Source organism: Corvus cornix, chromosome 11 (genome assembly GCF_000738735.6).
Source record: "Corvus cornix cornix isolate S_Up_H32 chromosome 11, ASM73873v5, whole genome shotgun sequence".
NCBI lineage: Eukaryota > Metazoa > Chordata > Aves > Passeriformes > Corvidae > Corvus > Corvus cornix.
In genome coordinates, this window is record NC_046341.1 from 9,315,383 (window position 1) to 9,325,731 (window position 10,349).

Sequence of the window (10,349 nt, forward strand, 5' to 3'; positions counted from 1 at the left end):
TGTCTGTAGCTATAAAGAGTTTATGCAGTATATTAATCCTCCAAGGCTTCAGAGACCCAGAATTTAAGGCTTGCTGTTGGAGGGGAGGAGGGTGACTTGTGCTTAAAACAGTAATAAGAAAGTGAAGGGAGGTGGATGGATGGCTAAATTCCAAGGGCATTAACGACATTTCTCTCTTGTATCAGGACAGCAGACTTCATTGTTACTGACTTTTTAGGGATTAGGGGATTTTTTTTCTCTGAAATGCATGCTTAAACAAAGAAGTATTCTCTATTTCCTTTGGGTTCCTTTTGAAATCTGATTCTTTGTAGTCTGAGAGGGGGATACCCCATCATCTGCTTGCCAATCCTAGGCATTGCACCTTCTCAATAGGGAAGGGAAAGGGGATGTGGTAGAGGAAGAATTCCCACATACTGGTATTGGAAGTCATGTGGCAATACAGACACTGTTAGATGCTCACCCCCACACTCTCAGAATAGAGCATACTTCTTGTTTTGCTTTATTCCTAAATTTATCTCCCACCTGGAAATGTTGCCCCTGTGGAGAAAGCATCTGTGAGACTGGGAACAATATATTAGTGGTTACAGTTTCTGTCTGTTGCCTCCCACGCTTGAAGCGAGAGACTAAAGTTGCACCCTCTGTATTTTTGGGAACAGGCATTACTTGTTTCAGTCTCTGATACACAGAACATTGAGGTGGTATCTCTTCCACAGAGCTTTCAGGTGCTGTGGGTGTTTGTATTGGTAGTCTTATGGTACAATTGATATACTTTTAGGGGCAAAGCCAGTTTAGGGTATTTCTCCTGATTCTTGTGCTAAAGGTTGTAGTTACCTACCATTAAATCTGATTCTGTGTTCCAGACTTAGTCCAGCTAGGCTTTTTTCCAGAGTCTGAGAGTTCCCTTTGGGGACCATTCTGCTGTAAAGTTTATGGGTAGTTTGGGCTAGAATTGTAGCTGCCGTCCTGAACTGACCATTTTGCCTATGATATTTCCCTTTTCTTTTCTTTGCTCCTGTTTTTTCCCAGTTGGAGTGTGTCTAAATATACTTTCCAGTTTTAATGCTGGGTTGTTTTTTTTTTTTTTAGCAGTGGGTTATTTTCTCTAGATTGCTTTGTATGTGCTGTTTTTAGACTGAGCTTTGAATGTTCACTGTAGGAACTGCAAAAATGAAATGGAAATCAATGACTTTCTGGTTAGTGACCTGGTTAAATCTGTGCACAGTCTGTGAGGGGAAGACAGTCCCATATTTCTCTTAGTAAGAGAAGAAGAAAGAAATAAAATAGCTTGAAGAAAAAGAAAATTCAAGGAGAAAGTATAGTATACTATGTCTTTATTAACCAGTTTACCCTTGGTTTGGTCCTGTGTGATTGGATGTTTGTGTTTTGTTCTTATGGGTTCTGAAATGCAGACAGAATCAGAAGGATTCACAATCATGTACTTAGGCAAGTTAGGGTAGTTTTCATTTCATTTGAAGAATTTACTGTTCTACAGCTTGTTTTAATTGAGTGCAGTCTCTTACTTATCCTTGTGATAAGAAGCTACTTTTATTTCTAGGTCTTTTGATGAATTTATTTTCTTCTTGCTTTTTCACTTTCTTTAGATCTTTGTCTAAGCTCTGACAACTTTGACATTTCTGTGCAGGATATTTTTCCAACTTTTATGTTTTCCACATTGTTTATTGCACTTCAAGTGTAACCTTTGAAATACTGTCCCTCAGTATTTCAAAGTAAGAGTGTAGAGTGTAGAACTTTGCCTACTGTACATCTACTGATAATCTAAAGTATGTACTATCTTGAGACATTCCTTCCAAACAGTAAACTTACATTTTGTAGGTTTGTTTCAAGGGCAGGTCTGGGAACTGATAAATCTAATATTTGCACGGTCTGGTTGCCCTGGCAGAGACTGTCTAGAAAATACTTCTTATATTTGTCTTTTACTTAATGGCATGGGTTTAGATGTGAAGGTGGCTAGAATTCAGTAGTAAAATTCTGGGGGGTTCTTTTCTTTTATGTTCTCTGGGCTCTTGGTTATTGTTTTCTGTGGAAGGTGTATCCTGTGATGGTTGGTATTTTTCTTTTCAACTTCCCTTTGGATGGATACATGTCCTGTATGCCCAAATATAATACCCTTTTCTCCCTAAGCTGGCAGGAGACTTTTTGTATGATAGAAATATCAAAAAAAAGGCAGCATAGGACATCTACATTGTGTGCATTTGGCAATCATCTAAAGTGTTAGTGCAAAACCATTAGTGGTAGTCCATCTGGGGGGAAACAGGAAACTCTTCTTGCCACTGAAAAGATATTCTACAACTCAGGTTATGATAAACACTCTTGTCTTCTGGATTATAGGAGCCACTCAAGCAGTGTTTGCAGCATGTGTAAGAATGCTTGGTCCCTTTCCAGGCTATGTGCTTTGGAAAGGTTATGTGCTAAGAACAATGTTTCGTATTCCCCAAGATGTATTTTCTGACTATATATGTCATATTTGTACCAAGCCAATAGTATGAGTGATTACTGTTCAGATTCAGGATCTCAAATAATTCTTAGATCTGATTCGCATGTGAGGTTTTTGTTCTAATTTGTTGGTGTGCCTGTTATGTACAGTCACTATTTTTATTTTAATATACTACTTCTACAAATCTATCATGATGCAGTTACACTGTGTAGTTTATTTCTTTTTCCAATGTAGAAATATACTATACTACCAAAAATGCTACTTTACCTTGTCAATGCATTCATGCCAGGGCATTGATTTTCTTTTATTACATTGGTGTAGTCTATGTAGTACAAGTATTATCTGCAGCTCAAGTGTTTGTCACTCTGCCCTAGAGAAGCTGCAGCGTATTTCCATGAGTGCATAAAACATCTGAATGAGATCCATACGATTATTCTAATTCCCCATTTCAGTGTGCAGGCTGGAAGAGGCTCATCTGTCACAGTGAGAGCCATTACTGGGTACATGATTGTGCTTATGAAAACTTAAAAGTTTGGTTACCTGGTGCTGCCATCTCATGAGTAGAAGGGACAAAGGAGCACTTCATGGTCTATTTCCCTTCCTTGATAAGGAACAGTTCAAATAGTTTAGAATATTCCCCACAAGCATTTACTTTATTTCTACAACCAGTAATACAATTGATGTATTTTTTTATCTTGCATAAAAATAGTTTCTGTCCAATTCAGTGTCTCCTGCCAGTTATTATAGCTGATGCTCTTAATTGTGGTTGCAAATGATGGTCTGTGTGGCTTGCTGTGCCAGACTGTTCCTTCTCTTGCTGATTGTCCCATGTCACACTTGTACTGTAGTATGCACCAGATGACTACAATGGCCTAATTCAGCTGAGCGATCAAGCCAGGAGTGTGTTACAAGCACCGAAAGAGTGGGTCTGTTTGTAACTCTTTGTAACTTCTGAAGAAGGTAAGATGTGACTGGAGAGCCTCGGTCTCCAGAGCTGAATGGGAAGGGAAAAAAGGGCTTGGTGATACAGAGATCTCTGCTTGTGGCTTTTCCCCCCTTAGTAGCTTGCATTGGGATCCTGGTGTTAGTCTTTTTGCTTCAAAAATCAACTAACCTAAGGAAATGGGCCAGCTGTGATCCGTAGCTGATGGGGCAGCAGTGGTGGAGGTAGTGTGATTGCCTGGTTCTGCTCAGATGGTGTGTTAAACTTCCAGAAGACTTTGTTAGTGCTTGTTTCTCATGTGAACCTTTCAGCCCAATATTTTTCTTTTAGTAGAGTGGTAGAAGATGATTTTTTCCCCCTGATATTGCTAGAAAGCACACACAAATGCGTGTGCAAAAACCCCCAGACCACCGGCTTTGTCTTTTCTGTACCATATGACTGGATAGAGATTAATATCTCTCTTTCTTGATCTCCCTAATGCAATGTGAGCTATTACATTATTCTTTTCAGAAGAGTTTTTTGGGTATAGTCAATTTCTAACGCAACTAACTAGATTTGCTAACAGTAAACTTGCCTGCCTTTCTGGCACTAACAGATAATTCTTAGAGAAATTTTGTTATGGCCTATGTGGAGTAAATGATGCCACAGTACTACTGTATTCCATTCAGAATGCTACTGATTAGTTAGTATTTTTTTTTTTCCTTAAGGAAAAAGCCAGAACAATCTTTCAGTTTTAAAATGGCAATCAAATACTGTTCCTTGCGAGAATTACTTTCACAGACAAATGTACCATCAAGTCAGTTGTTTTCAAATGAGTTGTTTTCTCATGTTGGATCTGTTGGGAGCAGACAGACTGCATGGTCTGGTGATTAAGTGAAAAACCAGATCAGCAATAGATTTCTACTAAGTATGATATGGAAACAGTCTTTGGGTAATTCATGGAGTAGCTCAATCTGAATTCTAAGTGGCACAAAGTAGTATTATACAGGTACCACTCTTTTAGAACAACAACAACAAAAAAATCCAGAAAAAAGATTTGTATTAATCTGAATCTTATTTTAAAACACACATGTACATACGTAAAATCTATTTCTCTCCCGAAATATCTATAAATAAGAACTGAAACCCAGTATGTCTTAAAGTGAAACTGAAGGGGTTCATTTAACTCTTTTAATCATGTTGCTTGAAGACTGTGTAGACTTCTCTGCTGACTTTCTATGCAACTTTTATAACATGAATTTCCAGATCCCTACATTGGTATTACACCAATACTGCTATTCAAACTATGTTTTAAAACTCTCCTCTGTGCTCAGAAATCTAACTGCGCTCCATGTGTGTTTTTAGCTGACTCTGAGCTGGACTGATGGTAAATAAATTCCCATGTGGATTAACAGCAAAGAGCTGGTTTAGAGCAGAGCATCTTATAACTCAAATTTGCAGCTCAACCCAAGTTAGGTACAGCTTTCTCTTTGAGAGAGTGTTACTCTGAAATAAACCAAGATTGCTTCCAAACTTGAAGCGGGCTTTAGACATGATGGGTTTTTTCTGTTTCTGGATATCTTTCTGCATGCTATTTCTTGACTAACATTAGTTCTCTGAGAAGAAATGATAGAAAGTTTGTACTAACTGCCTTACGCATGCTTTTGGTTTCCAAAGTGTGCTGTTGCTTATATTTTAAGAATATTTTTACTGCCTGCTCAGTGTTTGGGTGAGTGAAGCTCTGGCATGTACTTGCTTTATTTTCATATGTTTGAATGTCAAGCTGATATATGATATGATATATGAATGAAATGCTATTGGTAATAAATGGGAAGTCTGCTATTTCTTGTAGTATACCAGACACACAGAAATTCTACAGAAATGAAATGCTTAAATATTTTAACCTCTTATAAACTCAAGAGGACATATGTCACATGAACATAACTTGAATTGGGTTAGTATTCATAAAACTGGTTGGTTTTCCAGCATAGCTTTGTCTGACACTGTTTTCTCAAAAAAACTAACCTTGTATGCTGAGCTTTTGATCCTTCAGTCTCTGGTTTTGAAACTTCACTGAGATTCATTTCTATCCAACAAACAGGAGTTCCAAACTTAGCTTGGAAGAATTTCCTGCATCTTATGGAAAATGGATGGGGTACAATAGGGCTGACAGGGATGTCTGCTTTGAACTCAGCAATTTGGAACTGCCTTTTAAGACTTCATGAAGGCAAATGCCCTCCAAAGTAAATCAACTGCAATGACTAAATAATCTCATCTACTAACCTGCTTTTTCTTAGCCTTGTTAAAATTACAATAAATATTTATTTAATTCAGTTGGATTGCACCAAATTTTACTTAATTTTTCTGGAAAATCTTCTTAGCACTGTATACCTGTGTTAAGTTCAGCTCGTTCTCCCAACACAAAACTCATACAGCTCTTTTATTTTTTGCATGTGTGTTGGGGTTTTTTTTAACTTTGTGTGTGAGTACTGACGTGCCTTAATAGCCTTTGTCACTTGGCCAGTAGTCCACATAGTACAAGAATTATTAATGCCTGGATTTCTTGCTCCATTCACCTCCTATTAACACCTAACTTTCTTGTCTTATCAACCTTTAATCTCAATTGCTTCTCTAGCAAAATTTTTGCATGGAATTATGTCTACATCACTGTATTCAGCACACCAGCAGAATAAGAGCTACTGCTGTTTGCCAAGCTAAAAGCTGAATTTCCTTTAATCATTGATTCCTTCTCATTCTTAATATCTAGAATATTTTCGCCAAGGACACAGGAGTGGAGTGAACCAGATGCACTAAAAAATGCCCCAGCATTAAAAACTGCATTTCCAGGTGTTGTCTCTGGTCTTAATAATTTTTTTCTTTTGTCTTCTTGTACCACTGCAGCTCCAAGCAGATTCCATCCTCATGCTTTACAACTTTAGTGGCCAGCCCAGTGGTGAGGCATTGGTGACTTTCCCAAGCCTGGATCTAGCTAAGAAAGCAGTGGCTGAGAAAAACGGACAGCTCCTGGGAAGCCGCTGTGTACAATTGTACCTGGTCTAACTCAGCACTCTCTGGAGGATGAGGAAAGGATGTTGCACTCAACACCGTGCCTTTTGTAAAATAAGAAGTCTTCCCTTGCGACCCAGGCAGCAACAAATGTGCCTTTTCAGCATAACATGTTGGAATGCAGAGTGGTGCATGTCCTGTGTTTAATTTGAAAAATGGCATATCCTATGCCAAAGATAAAGTGAAACCAAAAATGATACAGTTAATTTACTTAATTTCTAATGTACCTGTGTAAAAAGAAGCAAACCCGCTCCTGGCATGTAGTTAATTCTGAAGACAGTCCAATAGCACTTCAGCTACCACAGCCATGGGCAAAACTTACTCAGTAGCATTTGAAGTGGAAAGCGATGCTTGAGTCGTTCAGATTCTTCTCTGTTTAGTTTTTAAGAGTTTACACTTGACAAAGTGTCTCATTCTTGTAGAGTTTAAATGTCTTTAGGAAAGTCTTTTGGAATGCATGGCTTACCCAGTTCAAAGCGTAGATCATATTGATTTTTGTTTCATTTTGTTCTTGACTGGAAAATATCAGGATGCTGGATCCCGAACGCAATTGTGCTTGTTCATGTTTTCGTGAGACATTGTTTTGCAAAAGCCATATTTGACCTTCTTACCAGTGTACTGCTGCCAACATGTAAAGCAAAAAAATAAAACCAACAGCAAAACCAGAAAAATCCTCTCTGCCCACCCATAAATCCCTGCCCCCAGCCCTGAATTTTTAATCTCTACAGGACAAAAGTGGCACATAAACCTGAGTACTAATAAGTTATATTTTTTTATTTAAGCATAATAGCTTTCAGATACTGTATTAAAGATTTTGCTCTAGTTTATGTGCATGCAATTTGTTTACATCTTTAAACTACTTTATTTGTATATTATGAAACAACAAGATATGTTGAAATCTGAATTCTCTAGTGCATGCTTTTTTTCTTTTTCCCTGTGTGTATATACATAAGCTAGAAGTACTTTTACGTCATGTAGCATGTGTTTAAAAAAAGACATCTGCTGTAGAAGCACTAAATGACTTTGTTTTTACTGTGCCTTACTTCTAAACCATTCCAAGTGCAATACCAGCAGAGCAAAATGTAATGAATTCTGTTGTTGACATGTTCATGGATGCCTGAATTGATCTTTTTTGTTAGTGTACAATTTGAGTTGTACTTTAAAGAACTGAATGATGTATGCTTCTTTATATTACAATAAATAAAAGAGATGCTTACGATGTGCATTGCCCTCTGAAAGTAACTTATACTTTGGTTTAATGTATTTTCCCGGAGCATCAGTCTTTGATAAAAAGCCTTACACGTTTCCCTTCTCCTAGATTTAGATAAGCATTTGTACTTTGTGCCAGTGGTGTGACTTTCCTGGTGGTTTTTTGGTTTTGTTTTTGGGGGTTTTTTGCCTTTTTGCTTGTCCTGGTAAGATAGAAATCTGTATGATGCTTGTTTCTCTTGTAGTGCAACACTTTTTAGGCAACATGATGTAACTGTTTACATGCATGCTTAGTGTTCTCATTCTGTTGCCAGAGGAAACAAAGTATTGAACTTGAAATTGTGTTCGTGTTTGCGTTTAATTGCCCTAATGGGTCACTTGCATTTCTGTGCAACCCAAAATGCTATGTTTAAGTCAGGATAGAGCCAGTCGTCCTTTTTGTAGTGAAAATGGAGAAAGGGGAGGAAATCACATCAAGATAAGGTTTGTTTCTCTCTAGTCAGAAGTTTCTCATGCCACATGCCATTTCATCATCAAAACCTCCCAAATTAGGTTCCAGAACAACCGGGTAGGACTGGAGGGAAAGATTTTTCGTTATTTTGAAGTGGGAATGTTTGCATTAATCTATTTTCAAGATTTGTCTTGGTGAAGTCTACCAAAAATCATAATTTTAAAGTAATTTGAATAGTAGAAAGGACTGCACAATGGTAATTAACATTGTCATTGTGCCTTGGAGGAAAATTTGGTTGCTATGTAGTCCATTTATTACACACAGTCTGCCATGGTCCAGCTGGTTAGGCTTTGCAGGCTCTTGAAAGATTCCTATTTTTCCTCTTATAAAACTGATATGGAACTTGTGGTTTTCTGCTTCCTTGGCAAGCTGAGGCAGAGCTGGAATGGAGAACCTCAGTCACATCAGACATGATTTAGATGTAAACACTCCCCCTACTAGTTTAACACCTTTATGGCTTAGTTGATAATGATCGCAGTTCAAGTGCAGTCCCACGCCCACGTGACAAAACTGCAAAGAGGCTCTGCCATGTGCAGAATATGTACCTAGCTGTCTATCACCCACTGCTGTTTTATTCCCTGTTTAGCATGAGATAGTGGAAATCAGATCTAGAAAGTGAACTTGGGGATGTTTCAGGCTGTGTGTTCTTGTGTGTGAAACCTAACACGTGGCACATGGGTGCAATGTGTCATTTTTAGCAGTTATCTGTGTAAAATGACTGCAAGGGCAGTGACAGCATTTTGGGTGGCCCAGAGTCCTTCGGGTGGGGGCCTGACAAGAGGCCAGACCTGGGGCTGCTCTTCCTCTGAACTTTCTTGCTTGTATTGAAAACTGCGCTCTTGTCTAAAAGAATAAAAGAGGGGGAAAAGAGAGGAACGGTAAAAACCAAAGTGCTGCTGGCATAGGGCGGTGGATGAGGCAGGAATCCATCAGGATCACAGAATAGTCCGGGTCGGGAAGAACCCACAAGGAGCATCAAACCCAACCCTTTCGTGAATGGCCCACCCGGGGATCGAACCCACAACCTCGGCGCTATCGGCGCCACGCTCTGACCGGGGGGACTGATCCCGTGAGGGGACGGTCCCGGCCGGGCACCCGCGGCCAGCGGGGGCTGAAACTCCGCCAGCCGCCTCTTGTTTCGCCCTTTTGCTCGGTAAAAGCGGAACGGCCGTGCCGGAGCGGTCCAGTTCCCCCGGGGCTTCGGCTCCAGGGCCAGAGGGGTCGGGCGGGGCCGGACTTGGCCTTTAAAGTTTTCTGGCCCTGCCCGGCTCTGAGCCGCCCCTCCCAGGCCGGGGCAGCCCGCAGGCTTCGTGCCTCAGCTCTGGGGGGCTCTGCCGGGCCCTGGGGTGAGGCAGGGAACTCTTGGCAGTTCAGCTGTGCTCACAGTGACCCCTCAGCTTCACCTCTGAAGCAGCCGCAGCCACCAGCAGCGTCCCTTTGGCGTTGCTCACCTGTAATTGTGCTGCAGTCGCTTTATAGCTGATGGACTGGCTTCAAGTCCAAGAGCTCTCCTTCACAGATGGAAGATAAGTACTTGCAGCACACGTGTTTGGATGACGGCTTCCATCACTGGAGAGGGCTAGGAACCTGGGGTAAGGCCTAAGTGTTTTTTAATCTTTGATGAATGCCTTTACTTCTTGTGATTGAAGTTTTAGACTGTGCTGTGTTGCAAAGCTTTATCAGAGGAATCACTATCTTTACATACATGTAGCTTAACAGAAAAATTTAAAAAAACATAAAGCTTTAACTGTTTCACCAAAGAAGAAGGGAAGTTTGGTAAAGAACTTGATTTGTCTTTTCCTGTTGTTAAAGAAAGGGTCCTCACACTCAGCCACAAAATTTGATTCTCAAAAAGAAGCTTCTTCTGTGCTTGTAATCAGCAAGCTCCCTCACCTGCATTTGTGTTGCCATGTTGTATAACTGAGGAACAAAATTACTGTTGTTTGTACTCCTTCTCCTAGTTTCACACTTCTGATAGTGCTGGTTTTGAGATGATTCATTTAGTAATTTCTAAAATTCCATTCTCTTGATACTGATAATTTTACCTAGAAATGATTTCTATGTTGGCCCATCCCATGGGATGTTCCTGCCCAGCTTAGAGAGAAGATAGCTTATTCTTATTATTTTTTTTCGAGATGAGACTGAAGAGTTTGAAATGGCCATTGTCTATTTCAAAAGTTGCAGCT

The 10,349-nt window shown here is 39.8% G+C and overlaps 1 protein-coding gene across 7 annotated transcripts in view; it reads left to right on the forward strand.

Moving 5' to 3' along the window:
• ESRP2 (epithelial splicing regulatory protein 2) overlaps positions 1–7,668 on the forward strand; it is a 46,376-nt gene extending 38,708 nt beyond the window's left edge. For 4 of the 7 annotated variants that reach the window (XM_039558217.1, XM_039558219.1, XM_039558216.1 and 1 more), the window contains one exon: positions 6,279–7,668. In XM_039558217.1, the coding sequence (XP_039414151.1) occupies positions 6,279–6,437 (159 nt within the window). In that variant the 3' untranslated portion in view covers positions 6,438–7,668. Of the gene's footprint in view, positions 1–3,303; positions 3,416–6,278 lie in introns of those variants that run through there. The other 3 variants (XM_039558221.1, XM_039558220.1, XM_039558222.1) reach the window with 2 other exon arrangements.
• The last annotated feature ends 2,681 nt before the right edge of the window (positions 7,669–10,349 follow it).